This window comes from Anthonomus grandis, chromosome 1, assembly GCF_022605725.1.
Source record: "Anthonomus grandis grandis chromosome 1, icAntGran1.3, whole genome shotgun sequence".
NCBI classification, from domain to species: domain Eukaryota; kingdom Metazoa; phylum Arthropoda; class Insecta; order Coleoptera; family Curculionidae; genus Anthonomus; species Anthonomus grandis.
In genome coordinates this window covers 48,873,645-48,892,238 of record NC_065546.1, presented here as the reverse complement: position 1 = coordinate 48,892,238, position 18,594 = coordinate 48,873,645, and the positions used below count along the sequence as shown (strand labels likewise).

Genomic DNA, 18,594 nt, shown 5'->3' with positions numbered 1-18,594 from the left:
AAAATTACAAAAAAGGCAACTCTTTTAAATGAAAATACCTCATAAAACAAACACATGAAGAAAACTTACACAAAATGATAATAAAGATCTACAAAAGTTATATAAGCCCAAAAATTGAGTATGCACAGTGTGTAACAGATATTACCAAAGATATAGAAAGATTAGAGAGGGTACAAAGAAGAGAAACAGAAATTCCCCCTGAATTAAAAAACCTCCCTTAACTGAAGAGGCTGCAGAGGTTGCAGCTATCAACTTTGAAAGGAAAGGAGACTTAGAGGGCCTTATAGAGACTTTTAAAATATTACTTGTCAAATCAGAAATGTCATGAAGCAGAATCAACGCCGGCTTCTTCTTAGGCACTCAAAAAGAATAGTGTGGAAGTTATGATCCACTTTAATGCCTAGTAGGTACACAACAACAATCTTTAAACCAGATATAGCTTCATGGTTTTACCTGCCTGCTAAAGACTTTCACTGAATTACTGAACTTAGATGACCAGCAATACTCCATAGGTTAAAACCCTACTGCAGTTCTTGTGAGGCTTCTGTATATCAGAACCAAGTGAAACAAAGTAACCAGATCTCAGCTCTCTACAACAAAGATTAAAATGTATCAATGCCACACAAATTACAGGAACATGCATCAAAAACTAATAAACATACATATATATGTAAAATATGTAAAAAATACTAAAGCTAATGGGGCAAATGCTTTTTTAATTAATGTTCAAAATGATAACATCAGTCATATTAAATTAACAAATGAATAAATAATATTTAATGTAGAATACATATGAAACTTGGACGGTAGAAGAATTTGTTTACCCTACTATATTCTCAGGATATTTGTAAATAGCCCTCTGGTAGTTTGTTGTTCGCAACTAACATACAACTTATGTATTATACATGGTCTTGGATTTATTTGGTACCAAGCAAATAAGTCAGTCAAGTTACTGGCTATAAACTTTTTGTCATATTACTCCTTTTTCTATATTTTAATTTAAACATATTTAGCAAAATAATTTAAGAGGTATACAATTCCAGATGAAGCATGAAAATCTATTGGGCAGATTATAGAGACTGAATGGCCATAATGAAGTGTTTTTCTCCTATAATCTCCCAACTTATATATTTATGTTTATTTTCTCTAATGTCAGTTAAACTATGTTTAGGCTTTAGCAACTTGTCAAGTACAAAAAAAAATATATTTGTTGTAATATTGAAGACTGTCGGATGATGTACCTGCACCTATTTTTTAATAATGGTGGATGTTAATAATAGCCATGTAAAACATGACTAAAATACAAAAAAATAATGTTACATTTAGAATCTGCTATTTTTGCTTAAAAATATGGCACTTAATTACATTTAAATAGCCTGTTAAAAATATCAATTATTGTTTTTCAATTTTCATGTAATGTATTTTTTTATATAATAATCAGACTTTCATTAGTTATAAGAATAAATATAAAAAATATATTTTAGCAAACAAGATCTACTGGTATTATATTTAATCTATTTCCTAGTGGTAAAGAGAGAAACCTCAACATAGTAGAGCTGCTTTGTGCCAATTGCGGTAAATGGTACCATGAGTCCTGCATTGGATATCAACTGGGAAAACTTGTACCATTTCTAACCAACTATGTGTTTTTGTGTAAAAACTGTTCTCCCACAGGACTGGAGACTTTTAGAAAAAGCCAAGCCCGTAAGTAGATTTATCAATTTAAATTTATGCAGTGGCTGATTACTAGAAATAAATAGTTGTCTGTAGTTTTTTCACTGCAGCATATGATCCTGAAAATAACCAAAATTCCAGTTTGTTTTCCAAAAGTATTTAAGTAAAGTTCAAGATAAGATCAAAATAAGAATAATGAATGTCATAATAATAATAAAATTATTAAAGTATTATTACAAATTGAATTAAAAACGTTTTAAGGATAAAAAGTAACAGACTGCCTATTACTGTGTTAAATATGAAACTTGTAATTGTTTCTTCAGGGTTTATGAATTGTTTTAGATCTATTTTGGTGTTTTACTTTTAATGTTACATTTTTCTTAAACAGAGTTCAAGTTTATTAAATTGTTTTAAAAATTATTCCCAATTCATACTGTAATGGACCTTATAGGACTATCTTTATGCAGAAATCACACAGATGTGTGTAACAGCTTTAGCAAATCTTCAACAATCAAGTGCCAAGGAAGGAATCAACAAGCTAATGTTCCACAAGGAAAAAGAAATTATTCCATATATTGAGTACCATTGGGAAGCCCTGACCACCACATCAAGGTTAGAAAAAAAAAACAAATATTAAAAATACTTATTAACTCTTATTCAATTTTAGACGAGTTACTCAATCATGGTATGCCACAGTGACAAAAGGTTTGATCAAAGAGATTCACAATTTATTTATTTTTGATGATAAACCGGAAGGTCATATGTACGGTTTAAGAGATATTGATTTGACGGCAATTAGACCAAACTATGATGCAATGATCAAAAGTGGTACCCTTAAAGTTACTGAAATGGGCATTCAACATGGTAAGTGCTATTTTATTTATTCTGGGATTATCAATAGCGAAAACATAAGTTATTTGCCTTTTTTATGCCAGTAAAGTTAATCAAATGTTAAAATTATATTGAAAAGATTGGTAGTTTTCAAGGAGAAAAAATTATTTGTTTTTATCAACTTTTTATTAATTTACACAATATTCAAAACTAGATATCCCTATTTTAGGTAATAATATACTCTTCTAATGCATTCAATATAGTCTTTGTAGTTAAAACATCAAATTATCCAGTACAATTAAATTTTCATTCTAAAGTACAATTAATTATATTTTGGAATAATTTATACTGCAAGATATGTAATGCTAATAATTTAAAGTTTTTTGTGTTTGAAATATGAAAACCAATTATGCAATATACCAACATTTCATATATGAGCCAAATAAATTTATCTCGCGGAACAATTATATATTTATTTTATATTATATAACCTATAAGCAAAAAATGTTTTTTAGTTTCTATCATTATCTAGGAAAATGAAACTTAAATAACCCTCTGGTGGTGAGGGTTTTATGAACTTTTCTTTATCAATCAGTTAATGTACAGAGATTCAGAAAAATGAGACCAAAGTTGTTCAGGATAGAGGGGGATAAGTATCTGTCCAAAAAATCAACTTTCACTAATCTTGTCTCATTCTATCAATATTCCATGAAGCTATTGATGGAAAATCACAGGTTGATGTTATTTATTTAGATATGGAGAAAGCATTTGATAGAGTGAAACACTGTACAATCCTGAAATATTTATCAGACTTAGATGTGTCTCCTTCTATTATGTCCCTAATTCAGTTATACCTTAGTTGTAGGTTTCAATATGTTATATGTCTCCTTCAGATTCAGTCTGACAATGATTGTCAGGCTTTGCAAGATTAAATTTGGGATGTTGCGAGCTGGTGCAAATTAAATAGCTTTAGATAAAATGTCCTTATAAAGTGTGCTTGTATGTCATTCACCCTAAATAGTAATCTCATAATTTTTAATTACACTTTTAATGGTGAACAACTTCAAAGAGTACCCCAGCAGAAGGATCTAGAAGTGATTTTTGACCTGACTCTTTCATTTTTTAAACATTTTTTATCAAAAGTAGCAAATGCCAAAAAAAAATCTTGAATTATTGTTAAAACCACCAGGGAGCTAATTTTTGGGGAGATATTTTTGGGAAAAATGGATATAAATAAATTGGAGCTGGACGAGCTTGAGTAGGAGCTATCATCTTGAGGTGCTATCACTGCTGGTACTCTTATGGAAAAGCGTCAACGTTTAAGGTTATATTTGAAATTAGAGAAACTTAATAGCTTGCCGATGTTTGAGGTAACAGAATAGACCCTGATAACGAAGTTGATATTTGTACAGGAAAGTGTAATTTGTTGGAAAGTGCTATCTCAGGTCTTAGTAAATTAAATAATTATAAAGAGTATAGTAGGTTGCGGTCTAAGGCCTTACATATCCAGGGTCGTTTCAAGAAGTTATTAGAATTTCACCCTGATTTTTCTGAAAAAGTAATAAGTTTGTCTACTCAGTTAAATTCTATTATTGATAGGTTAGAAATGGCTAAGTGAACCTTGACAATGAGTGTAGAGGAAATTTTGCAGGTACCGGTTGTTATTGAGGCTTTCCCTAGAGAGGACTCCCTTCTGGATCATCCTCTTCCTGTTTCTCAAGCTCAGACAGAAGTCTCAGAGCATCTTTCACTTAATGTGATTCCTTCGACGGTATCTGTAAATCCAGGTCCTGCTTGTTCGTTTCTGCTTCAATTCAGTTCACTCGAACAGCACCAACTTTTTGTGACCACACTTCGACACATTTAGTTCAGTCACTTCACACCATTCCTTCTACGAACGTTATTTCACAGGATCCAGTTAACCCAATAACATGTTCTTATCATTCCTCATCAAGGAACTATTCCTTTCCTCCCCAATCTAATTCCACCTTGAAGCAGAATGTACCCGTGTTTACTTCTGCTAATGCTAATGATGTCACAAATCTGTTAGGTTCCGATGAGCTGGCGAAGTGTTTTTCAACAATTTCAAAATGGCAGTTACATTTTGATGGTTCTGGTAGTGTTACCAATTTTATTGAGCGTGTAGAGGAGTTGGGTTTTGCTTGTGGAATATCTCGGAATCAGCTGCTGCATTGTGCAGTAATTTTATTTTCGGACACAGCCTTGTCTTGGTATAGATCTATACGCAGTGATAGTGGTTCAATGAAAAATATTGGCGAATTCCATTAAGAGTCGAAGGCAGTTGTAATTATGGTGGGTGTCTCAGTCAGCAGTCTCGTACTTATAAAGTTTTGAAAGAAAAATTTAGAACAAGTAATTTTTAAATATTTTAACCAAATGATTAAAAGTTAGGATTCTCTAGATCCCGTCTAAAGCGTAATTAATCCTGTAACAGTGTTGAAGTGAGTCTCCATGTTTTCGATAGCTTAGTTTTGTCAATCTTGGAATATGGGTCCATTATTTGGTCTCCCCAGTACAGTATCTGGATGGCAATGGTTGAAGGCGTTTAGAGAAGATTCTGGAAGTTCATGTATTTTAGGAAATTTGGTATATATCCCAAGAGAGGCTGTTATAATGATCATTTGTTGCAGGTTTTTGATAGATTGTATCTGAGTAAAAGAAGATTTAGAATATTTTTGTGCACTCTTTTCAAAATACTGAAAAACAAAATAGATTGTCTTGGGATTCTCAGTCAGTTACCTTTTGCTTTAAACAAAATTAACACTCGCCATCCATTAGGATTTTTATCTGGCCTATCCACGAACCAACCTTTATAAAATTCTCCCATTTATGAACTTTGTGTATTTGCTCATTTTTATATTTCTTTTTATTATTTATTACAATACTTTATATGCTATATTGAGTTATGTATATTTATGCATTTATGTAGGTACGTATGATAAGTTAGTATCTGTAAGTGGATCAAGCACACATATTTAAACCAACTTAAACATCTTGACCTTAAAGTCAACTATTAAGTGATTTCATTCATTCGGAAATAACGACCTGGATGTAGTAACTCCTGTTTCCTTTGAAGTACTTGATTAGCATAAGTCCCCTTGCCTCTCACAAATTGACATATGAAGCAAATGTTCGAAGTTGCATCCATTTGCCGAAAGACACAACGTTAAAGTGGTCAATTTATTTTTTATTCGATTCCGCTTACACATCCTATTTTGTTTAGCGATCTTGTTTACTTTTTGTGCTTTGTTATTTTTGGTCATCTTCAACAGCTGGTCTATTGAAATGTTATCCAAGATGGAAGCTAGCCAGGACGCAGTCCCCATTAAATAAAATCACTTCAACCTGAACATAAGCCCAAAGTCAAGATGGTTAAGATTATTTAAATATCTGTTCTAGATCCACCTGCTAAAGTAATTTTAATATATAAATGTTTCATTCAAACAGAAACATTAATACATAGCTGAAATGCAGTTTTTTGAAAATTGACCTTGATTTGTTCGTTTCAAGGCTACAATAACAAATTGGATATAAAATAATTGGCTCCACTTAATAACTCCAATCAAGCCCTGAACTTCATTAGTACTTTTTGTTTATTTTATTTTATATATACTTTCGCAGATACTTATCAGAAATTTATAGCTTCAGAAGTTACGATAATATATAAACTTCTTCCAAATTAGTATTTCTAAGAGTTGTTTTACTATGTAACATTACATGCCGTAAAATGTATACAGTGATGTGTATTAAAATAGCAGTATTCCAGAATTTTATCTTTTTTATTTTATATTCGTCGTAAGGCAAAAAAAATTAAAAGAAAAATATTATTCAACAAATTATTTATTTATATTCGTTATTTAGAATTAAAAAAATCTCTTTTTTTATTCTATAGAACGAAATAGGTATTCTTTAAAAATATGTTGTGCAATAAAATAGCAGTGAATTAAAAACAAATGTATAATTATATGCTAGTGAAAAAAAAGTGTCAAATAACATCAGTACTTTGTAGCTTGATCTTTGTTGTTGATCACTGCGGTCAGTGCAATCAGCTTTTGACAAGTGGCAACAGGAATTGCGTACCACGCTGTTTGACAAATTTCCCACAATTAATGAATGCTAGCAGTGTAGCAGCCCATACAGCAGATTTTCGATAGGATTTAAATCCGGTGATTACGCTGGCCAGCCTAAAACCCTAATTTGTGTCCTTCCAAACGATATTTTCGCTTTACAGGAAGTATGTTTCGGGTAATTATCTTGCAAAAATATCCACCGAAGTAGCATTTCTTCCTCGACATAAGGTAGAAGAACATTTTGCAGGATCTCAACGTACTCGTCAGCGTTAAGAATTCCTTCTATCCTGTTACGGACGAACACCTTACCAGAAACATTCCAAAATCATTATACTGAAGCCACCAGATTTTGTTGTGTTAGTTATAAAGCGTGGGTTAAATTCCAACCAGAGTACGGATTTAGGCACAAAAAGTTGGACAATAGAATGATAATTATGGAATCTCGGCATATAGTTGATTTGAGTCAATTTGTTCATATAGAGAATCAAATCAAAATATTATTTATTTGGATGAGACTTGGTTTGATACCCATGATGTGGTATTATATTGTTCGGTAGATAATTTTAAAAAATGCGTCTTAGATACTCCATGTTTCAGGGGAAAAAGAGTCATTATTTTGCATGCTGGTAGTAAAGATGGTTTTATACAAAATGCACTTCTTGTATCAGCCAAAAATATTTCTCCGTCATCTGCCGAATACCATAAAGGCATGACTGAGGATTTGTTTGAAAAGTGGTTTTGTTAACAACTTCTGCCTAATATTCCAGAAAATTCAATTATTGTAATGGATAGCGCATCATATCACTCCAGAATCCTGAATAAAATTCCTAATACAGCGACTAAACAACACGATGTACTAAATTTTATGAGAATTAAAAATATTCTCAGAAATCCGGATCCCGGAAATCGCAGAAAAGATACCCACAAAAAAGATTTATTAACCATTATTAAGAGACGTAATTTAAAAAACGAATACGTAGTTGACAATATTGACAGATCACACGGGCATACAGTATTAAGATTACCACCGTATTACTGCGTATTCAATCCAATTGAAAGGGTGTGGGGAACTATGAAAAAAGGTTTAAGAAAGTGCAATAGTTCTCCAACGTTAAGTGCGGTAGTGATCGATAATATTCACAAAGTCATTAGTGAACTAGACAAATATGTATGGAGAAATGAACATGTAATAAAAAAGGAAAATAAATATTTAGTTTTGCCACTGATACCTCCAAGAATAATTGAGCCTGACGATTCCAGTTCCGCAGACTCTCATTTTTTCCGATTACTAAGGTAAGGTTTTTCTAATAATTTATTAAATTATTATATTATTTTATTTATTTTTGCATATTTTTAATATATGGTCATGTAAATATCAGCCTGACCCCTCACTTTTTGACAGTAAGAATGTGCTAATGATTGTTATGTTAAAATGTGTTAAATGTCAAGTCAACAATTTTCATTTGAAATAAAAGAGGCTTGATTTGTAAAATGATTATATTCTTTATTAAAAAAATATTTTTGTTAAAAATAAGTAAATTTATGTACCGCACATACATACATAAATATGTTAAATTTTATTCTTATTTTGAACTTCAGGTTTCTTTTAACTAGTAGTAAAAAACTGCGGAGGTTGCTTTAAATGCTTTGATATAATTATACCAACAAACGAATAATTAAATATAATTAATATAATAAAAATTGTTGCATAAAAACAATTTGAAAAATAAGCAAAATCGACGATTTAAGTATTTTTTCCCAGCGCGCCATTATTTAATTTCTTCTGAATTAATGCATTACTAAACTTGTGGGATATATTATTTTAATATTGAAAAAATATTTAATCATAAGGTTATTTAATTAATATTATATTTAATAAATTTATAGTAAGAATCGTCTGAGAAATATATTTTTTGCTGCTTCAAGTATCTTTGGGAAAAGTATACTTTTTTAGAACAAATAATCTTTTACTGGAATTTTTTGCATTTTTAAAATTTGTTTACGTTAAAATACATTCATAAGGAGTTTTAGCACATTTTTTTAAAGAGAAACATATTATTAAAAGGTAATTTCAATAAGCTTCGTTGCCACTGCTATTTTTATGCACACCACTATATATTTATAAATTACCAAAAATTAAGATATAAATCGCTTATAACTAATCAATAAAAAAAAACATTTACTTGTAAAGAATTTAAATAATTATACCAAATACATAAAAATCATTATGTTAAACAAATTAAAAACTATTTCAATTCATCACCCAAAAAAGCTAAACCTAAAAACTATCTGAGAGGAAAATGATTAATCATATTAGTTAAAAATTATATTGACTTTAAAACCCATTTAAAAATAATAATGCAGTTCAGTAGCATTACTAATACATTTTATTTTTATCATTTTTCCTGAGGATCACGTGTGTCGATAGATTACCTCATTTTTATCGCCCAATTCTTATTAGTTCATGCGGTTTTAGTATTTGCAGTATTATTTTGATAGTGTTCGTGTAATATTGCACGTCTAATTTTCACCTGATTACATCGTTTTGTAATCTTATAGGATCTGCTAAATCTTGGAGTCATTCCAAAAGAAATAGACTTGGTAAATAGGTAATTTAGATCGTCTATTTTTGATTTACAGGATGTTATTGATTTTTTTTTCAAATAGATAATATTCTGCTCTAATAATATGGCTACTGTAGTATAAACAAAAGCGGATTATTTTGATATGTTAAGTCTCAATAGGATACTTCGATATACAGGGAGGCTCATCTAGTCCAGTGGTATTAATTAAGGTAATAAAATTGGTAAAATTTGACGGTATAAAAGGGTTGTCGTGTTTATGTTTATTATAAAAAAAAATTACGGTATCCAAAGCAAATATAAGTGCAAGAAACAAACACCTACAATGTTAAACCCAACAAAAACTAATTTTAATTAATAATAAACCTTAAATATAAAATAAAATAGGTCTATAGAGAGCCAAGTAAAATACTCTTTAAAAATTAGTATATCCTCTCAGGACCTTAGCCCCAAAAATGGCATTGTGAATAATAGGGATACTAATGTGTATTTTAAAAATTTATCAGCACAAGGTCGTTAGAATTTCAAGATTAAGTGGAAATTTACGAAATTATGACCCTACAGTAGCCGATGCAGTGCAACTAATGAACTAGAGTGTACCAATGCAAAACTCCTAACGTCAAATAAATAAACAAAACTGAAACCAGGAAAACAGCTTTTCTCTAATGGCATAAGTTTAAAGTCATAGAGAGAATTTTTGCGTTAATTCTATCGCTGTTAAGCTAAAAAATTACATTAATCAATATATGGTATTCAAGAAAGCTAAATTAACGAGACTCAAAGTTTAAACGTGCTCAGGTTTAATTAAGAAATAATTCTACTTTTCTTTATTTTGCTTAGGCAGTAATAAGTATTATTATAATAGTAACAGTAATAATGATTCCCGGAACACTCGGTTTTGTATCCCATGGGAAAATGGATTAAAGTTAGACATATCCTTTATAAGTTCGCATTACTGCAATCTGCGATCGAGATTATGGTCTAGCTGATGTCAGAACTTAATCTTACATGAATGATCATTTTCCCTTTTAATTTACACAAAACTATAATGCATTCCTCAGAGGATGCACCATGACGATTATCTTCAACTTTTAATATTAAGTCCAATTATGTGGTGTCATTAATACTTGAACATGAAGAATATTAGACTTAACCTAATTATTTAGGTCATTGTGACTTCCAGACTTAAAAATTGAGGCAATGAAACTCCACTTCCAAATGCTAGGAAATGTGGTTGATAATAACAAATTAAACAGCACATGGAGAGGCTTAGTCATGGTAAATATACAATTTTTTAGAAATATGTCTGGAATACAAGGACAAGATACGGATTTAGCGGGAAATTTATTTATTTTGATAAATATTTCCGAATTAGACACTTCCTCTGGAGTGATAGGTCTGAATATTAAAATCGGAGCACGAAGAGCACGTAGATATATCATGCACACTAGCAAAAAATGTAGCAAACAAGTTTGCAGTATCTAGCAAAGTTTCAGCAGTAATAGACTCTAAAACATACTATTAGAATATACACTGGTTTTACGAGTAGTGTTGAATTCCAAAATTGTCAAGAATTTTGTAAAAATTGTTTATTGAAGTCCCGCATATACCCGGAATAATATCTATTATATTCTTCTTTATACAATTTTCTATAATTATAAAATATTTCACAATTACCAGTAGATCTACAAGACATGTAAGTTTTGTGTGCCTTCGTTTTTTTCCAAATTAAATGTCTCAATTTATGATTAAACCTTTTGGAAATGATGATGTTCTGAGACGCTTTTTTGGTATAAACATGGTGAAACAATCATTAAGTATTAAGTAGAGTCTTTCTGTAGCTGTATCAATCTCAGTCAACACTAGCTAAATAGTTATTCACATCCAAAATAGCTAACGGTTCTAAAATCATAATAAAATCCAACAAATGTTAGTGAACTTACCCTATGTGGCATATCAATGCTTGGCAAGATGTTATCATCAGACGATGTTATAGATACATTTTGAATATTGGAAAACACTAAATCTAGAAAGCCATGTCGATTCTTATGAATAACAATAGGATATTAAAATCTCCCAAAACCATGAAAAATGAGTATTGGTACCGCTCAGCAGCATCCAGAAGGGTTTAATAATATTGATTATATTTTCTGCCAGCAGAGGAGGGAAGAACGTATATACCACCAATATTAATATATTCATTGTTGACTTTCACTTCAACAAATGCTTGCACAAGATTACATTTGATGACTTTTTAAGAGACTGCAACTAACACACCTCCGCCTCTTGACCTGTTACTGATTTTTTGACTATGATTAGTTCTGAAAATATTATAGCCGAGCAACATAATTTCACTATCCAAAAAACGATAATTATATTCCGTGCCTACCGAACAAATACTGGATATTCTTGCTAAAAGAGGAAAGAAGGCTAGACATTACTTTGTAAATACTGTTCAACTGCTTTTTTTAACTATACTTTTTCAGTATGTCATCATTGCTTGACGACAGATTTATCCAGATGATCATTAAATTACGTTATGGCTATTGAGTTGACGTAGGTTTATATCTTGATTTTGAAAACATTTACGCTTATGTCACGAAAGCTCTGAATCATTTATTAGAAGAACTGATTTGTATTGAAAATAATGCATTGCCATAAAAGGATTATTGAATTAGCAGCCTTTTTCAAAACTATTACTATGATGCAACTTCAACTGTTTTAGTTTTTGATTCTCCTTTTTTAACGGAATGACTTGGATAATTCAATCTCAATAAGGCACAAATAGTAGCAAGGATTCCAAATAAAGTTTTAAAATAGGTAACCCATTGCACTTTTCTCTGTGTTACTGTAAATATAAAAGGTTAAGGTAAGAGATGAGCAGTCCAAATACTCTATAGTCGATATAGATATTTGAACTGCTTATCTCCTACCTTATTATTTACCGTGCACTGAACTCTGTGCTCCGCGATACAAAACTGTCTTTCGTGAGGGGATTATCTGGGATTCAAATGAACCAAATAATGTAGCAAATCATTCAATCTTACTATCATTACATATATAAGTTGCGTTTTGTGTTTATTAGGACCATAGTAGTTTTAATCAAATCAGTCATTTGACGATACGGGTTCGGGAGTTGTACAACCAAAGAACAGACGAATAAGCACAAAAACCAGGACACCGACCGTCTACTTTAAAAACTAATGTACCTCATGAAAATCAACCTTATGCATCGGGACGTGCTGTGAAAAACTTTGATGATATCAGTAGTGCCAGTATACAACAAACAATGGAAGATGTCATAAGAAAAATGCTACGTGAAGACGATGATGATATCGATAACCTGCGGAGTCGAAAATTATCCACCGAGCTAGAATGGGGACCATCAACAAAATTTTTAGTTTAGTGGGCTGACATCTAGATTTTCTGCTGATTATCATGAAGCATGTAAAAAGTATTTTTAGACAGAAATAAAAAACTTTCCACCAAGTTGTAATATATTATTTTTTTTAGGTTATTAAAACGACGTATTGAGCAAAATGTATACCCGAAGTACCGTGTGAAATCTTGGCATGATATTGACCTAGACGAAATGCAAGTTGGCATTATTATAAGAATGGATTTATTTAATTTTACAGTATTAGCAAATTACTTAAGACGTATGCCTGGAAATCGTTTTCAGTTATTGCTCAAAATGTGGCACTTTTCTAATAATATTTAAGATTCGGAAGACAGATTGCAATAGATTACACCTCTCACTAATATGATTCCAAAGTCTTTTGAAGATAAATATATTTCAAGAGTGTATATAATATGTATTGATGATACTATTGTGCCTTTCCGTGGAAGGCTAAAGGTATTTTCTATCTATTTACGACAAGCGTTGTAAGTTTGGAATCAAGATATTCATACTATGTACCAAGAAAGGCTGTACATACCAATTCAAGGTTTATGGTGGAAAGAAAGAACACAAGAGCCTACCGTTGCCACGAAACTTCTTATGGATGTGATGCACTTACTGGATAATAGTCGTACTCTGTATATGGGCAAGTATTATATGTGTCTTTCTTTAACAAACGCAGTTCAACAACGTAAAAGGCATTTGATGGGTACTTTGAGGTCCAATCGAATATATAATCCTAGAAGTGTAGTAGAAAAAACCTAAGGATAGATGAATATGCAGCAGAAGAATGTACAAATGGGATGACTATAGTAAAATGGAAAGATCGCAGAGATGTACTAGTGCTTAGTACTAAACACAAGGATGAAATTAATATAATAAGTATATATCATACATAGATATAAATGACCAATTAAAAATCTATAACACATCCCTGTGCAAAAATTTTAAATGGTACCTAAAACTTGCCATTGCGTTGTTAGGCAGATCACACTTCCATAAAATATTGTTCAGCAACATTCTCTGCAAAATCTTGGCTGATCTCAGTCGGCGTGTTGTATATTTCGCTAAAATCAAAAAGGAATCTAGAAGAAATTTTGTCATGCGTAAAGCATCTCAAACTACGCTAAAATGGATAGCTTGTGAAAAGCACTACTTCTTAGACTGTTTATTTCAGGTTAACTCCTGCAGCAAAATTAATTAAAATGTATTTTAGATTAGACATGTTTTTAAATTCTGATTTTGGTTGTTGTTACATATAAAATTAAGTTTTTGCTTGTAATTCATATACTCATAATTGAAACGCATTGAAAACTATACCCTTGACTTTTATTGAAATTTGTCACGTGAGACCATGGTGGTGTCACACAAATACAGGTCAACGGGTAGCATTAAAACATTCTGCCACCCAATCTAGCCATAGCCCCAAATTTTGGCCAATCAAAATTGATGTGGCTACTTTGAGTGGCATAATGTTATTGTATGGGCTAGATTGGGTGGCAGAATTCGACGCAGAGGATATCTATTATAATTAAATTGCTATTTATATCCATAGAAATAGACTAGAGAATATAAATTAAATTAGACATTACATTTTTAAGCAAGGATCAGTACGTAATATTTGAAAGTGCCACATACTAAATAATATATCGTGTGTTAAAAACTATGTAACGTAATAAATGAGTTCCCCTTAGAGAGTCTTTTGATGAATATATTGATTAAATAGTTATTTTTAAATATTTGTATATTTTGCAATCTTTAAAACTTGACTTTGCTAACGAGATAATGATATTTAGATATTGTATCGCAATGATGGGTATATCATATTTTATATGTATATCACGCATAAGCGCAATTTTTAGTAAATTTAAAGGGTTTATAAAAAAAGGGGTATTAATTTAAAATTTAAGTTCAAACACTTTCAAAGACACGCAGGATTTACCTATATTTAGATACATACATAGTAAGTACATACTTACTTTTTTATGGTAGGTAATTTATTTAGGCAGATAGTATTACTTGTAGGATTATTACTTGTCAATAAAATATGAAAATATCACATTTATAGAAATTAATTTTATAAAAAAACAACATATTTTTAGGATTTAAAAATGGATATAAATACATATAATTATTATGTAAATGTATATTAAAAAAATATAAACTAATCCTTTATATTATACATAGCTGTATTTTATATACATTAATTTACCTAAGTTTAATGTAGTTTAATGTGCATCGCCGATGCTGATGCGGACGATTTTCCCGAACGTTTTTTGCCAAATTATGTGGCCGTTTGGCCCTTTTTCTTAAAGATTCGCATTGGGCTGGGCGGCCTATAGGAGCTCTTTTGCATTTCCTTACCACTCCTGGTCTTCGTCGAGTAACAGCAGTAGGTTGCTGATCATTAATAGCTGATCTCCTTTTAACTTTAACTGGGCTGCAGCTTCCAGCTGTATTTAAAAAAGTTTCCCAAGCATTTTTTGTTTTAATTGAGCTCAGTCGTGACATACATTTGGTTGAACTTTGGGCAGTGATACCAAATTTTACATGATTTTACTTCATTAAAATAATAAGTGAGGTAAACTGATCCTCACTAATGTTCTCCTCTTTCTGAAGGTCAGTTAATGTTTGGTGATTATTAATATTATTTTCCGATATTAACCCATTATTTAAGTTTACATCAGTAGCCAAATTTTCGTCAGCTTCACCCACTCGTTCAGTCATGTTTTGATTTGTAGATGTAAATGGCATATAAAAATCCTTTGATTGGACATTCTCTCCAAAAGCTAGCTGAGCTATTAATAACCTTGATTCGACACTAAAACTTGGAGTATTTAAATATGCTTTTTGAAAATAATGCAGAACTCAGCCGTCTAGATGTAAGAGACTAGCCGTCCAACTTTACAGCTGCAAACTCCGTTTGAAATATCAACGTCATACTTTTTATCCGGATTTTCACTCGGGACAGAATATAGGGTATTAGATAACTGGGAAATGGCCTGCTTCTGCAAGTATTCAATTTTCCTAGCATACCTTTTTAAAAGCAACCTACATGTCGCATCTCTCTGATAAATATAATTTCTTAGTCTTCGCAGATAGTAGTCTTCCATTGCTGTGCAACAGAAATCCACTCCACGCTCTATCTTATATAGACGCTACTAAAATATTATGAAAGTTTTGATAAAACTCTTTTAGATGATTTGCTGGAATACCATGTTTTTTCTCCCACAGCCAGCGCCATACCGCTTGTAACATATGGAACCGACAAAGCAAAGTTTTGGAATTGGGCCACACAAATTTTAAGGCTCATCTTTCAGAATTGGAGTCATCAGTCATAAAAAATTTCGGAAAAACTTGCCCGCAAAATGAATTTGGCACCGAGTTCTTTAGCAGTTCAAATCCTGCTTGATAATCACTTGCTGATTGTCCTGAGGTTATAATTATTGCCAAAGGAACTGCATCAATTTGACAAGGTGTCAGTAAAAACGTTAAGCAATGATTTAGTGAATCGCATGATGATGTACTGTCAACAAATATTATATCTTTGGCGAACGGCAAATTATGTGCTCTTTGCATAATTTTAGTTACTACTATGGGAGCAAATGGGTTTTCTGAATAATTTATAATTATCCCCTTTGATTGTAACTCTTCTTGCTTCTCAACAATTTTCAAAAAAAAAAAACTATGCAGTTTTCGAAAACTAAATAGGTACTTATTTTTAGAAAAACTTTTTTTGATAAATTAATTAAATGTTTTTCATTTCTCCTGTAAAATTACTTTTTGGCGCATACGCCCCTATGACGTTAGATCCTCGATGTAGGTATAAGCCAGTTCTCAATCAGAAAGCAAGATTTAGTTTAGTTTTAAGAGTTTATTTAAAAAAAAAAAAATTGTACTTCTCGTATAGCAACTTTACACAAAAAGTATTTTCGCTTACATTTGAATACTCTAACATTAAAGGTAGTTTTATCGTATCCATCATGAATAAATATCAATCTTAAATAAAAATGTCTTTGCATAAATGTTACCAAAACAAAAAATAATGAGCGGGAAATCAGCACAACACGCAACGCAACCAACGAACGCACTTCTAGCGGACAAGTGCATCCCCAAGCCTCGACATTCTGACCCCTGATGTAGCGCATACAATAACATTATGCCACTCAAAGTAGCCACATCGATTTTAATTGGCCAAAATTTGGGGCTATGGCTAGATTGGGTGGCAGAATGTTTTAATGCCAACGGGTACCATGGGCCCCCTGTTAATCACTGTAATTTAAATCTTAATCACTGTAATGTAGGCCATACGATTGGTAAATGCTGTACCCATCTTCCAAAGAATATAAAATACTCCTTATTAAAATCGCCTTATGTGGCCCGAATTTGAGTATTTTCGAAACTATAAGAGATAGAAAATTGATTAAATGTGGAAAGTTCTAGCGGATTTAATTGCCAATGCAATGCCGCTTTGAGAATGATTTTATCTTTTTTCGTTTATGAAATATCTTGAAAAAAAAATTTGGATTTTCGAAAGAGTGCTGTTATTTTTTTATTTCAAAATATTTTTAAAATCCGAAAAAACATTTTGTAAGAACAATAAGCATTCCTGCATTCACTTGTTGTGAGATCCCATCATATTTTTTCGTTTTTTCTTATAGAAGCCATTTTGTCTTTGTGCTTAAATAAAAAGAACATTTCTTCGTTTAACATAGATTTTACATGGCAGCCAATGTGCTAAATGTATTCGGCTATTCTAGGGCACGTTTATTTATGCGACTCCCGGTCTGAACGCAGCTTAAAAAAGTAGTTTTGACTTTGACGTTTTTAAACGTCAAAAATAATCGATATTTTGTGTTCGCTAATCGATACCAAGTTAGTGAGAAGCTCAATTTTTAAATTAATAACGAGTGTTTCGCCCTCATAGAAAATCCATTTAGATTTATTAAGTGGTACAGATGGCCAAAACAAAGGTGGTCAACAGGCCTCCGCCAAGGCTACAACGTAAGTTTACCCCCAGTTTTAGAAATTTTATTAAACGGCATAGCATAATTAGCAATAACTTCATGGCTTTAACACAAATTTTTTAAAATATTGATATTTAAGAGCTAAATTATAAATTAGTTAAGAGCATTATATTTGGTAAGAGTGCGCGAATCAAGTCGTGACGTGTTTCATTGTTTAAAACCATATTTTTTAAATTTAAAACCATTTTTATTTATTAATGATGTATTACCTACGTTTATATGGGGCGCCTAATGCGTGTTTGTTACGCGCATGCGGAACACTGTGTTTCCTAATTCCGGTTAAGTTATCATGTAAACGTTTTCTCAGTGCTGCCAACCAAGGAAAGTAAATTTTCTAAACAGCTGATGACTATTTTCCGTTTGATTATCTGGTCTAATAGGAGCTTATAGTTTATAGCATATTTACACTAAATCTGGTAATTGACGCATTATTGTGGGACTACGAATCAACGATTCTAAAACGAGCTTGTTGAAGCATGATTTCGGTAATTAATATTTTTTTATTTATATTATGTTATTTAAGATTTTGATTTAGAAAGAATAGAAAGAAGTAAAGGGCTGTTATATTGGAGGATCTCGGCGGCCATTTTATTGAACCTCTTCGTTTAATCCACTGATTTGGAAAAGTGTCATTAAGAAACTGACGGACAGACAGACCGTCGTAAAGTATGAACGTAGTGCTCCGTCTTGCTAAGAATGTATTAAATTTGAATCTATTTCTGTCGCCATCAATGTCCTGATTTTCCAGTTCTTCAACAATAAGGGGTTGAGTGTTGGTTTTGAAAATTTGTAAATAAATATTGCCTTTGATGTTGTTATAAATTTCATTAAACAATGGTCCGACAACAGTGTCACCTCATATTCATGCCCACGTGTTTTTTCTCGATCTCGTTTCTCCAACTCTTGAATAACTTGCATTTTGTATAGATGAAAATGATTTAATGTAACTACCTGACGAATAGCTTTCTGACCAATTCCTGTTATCGCAG

General features: G+C 31.5%; 1 protein-coding gene across 5 annotated transcripts in view; it reads left to right on the top strand.

Moving 5' to 3' along the window:
* LOC126743369 (set1/Ash2 histone methyltransferase complex subunit ASH2) overlaps positions 1–18,594 on the top strand; it is a 41,896-nt gene that overhangs the window by 2,189 nt on the left and 21,113 nt on the right. The window contains exons 3-5 of one of the 5 annotated variants that reach the window (XM_050450791.1): positions 1,526–1,704; positions 2,142–2,286; positions 2,342–2,538. In XM_050450791.1, coding sequence (XP_050306748.1) covers positions 1,526–1,704; positions 2,142–2,286; positions 2,342–2,538 — 521 coding nt within the window. Of the gene's footprint in view, positions 1–1,525; positions 1,705–2,125; positions 2,287–2,341; positions 2,539–9,064; positions 9,206–9,263; positions 9,391–17,421; positions 17,583–18,594 lie in introns of those variants that run through there. The other 4 variants (XM_050451535.1, XM_050452958.1, XM_050453694.1 and 1 more) reach the window with 4 other exon arrangements.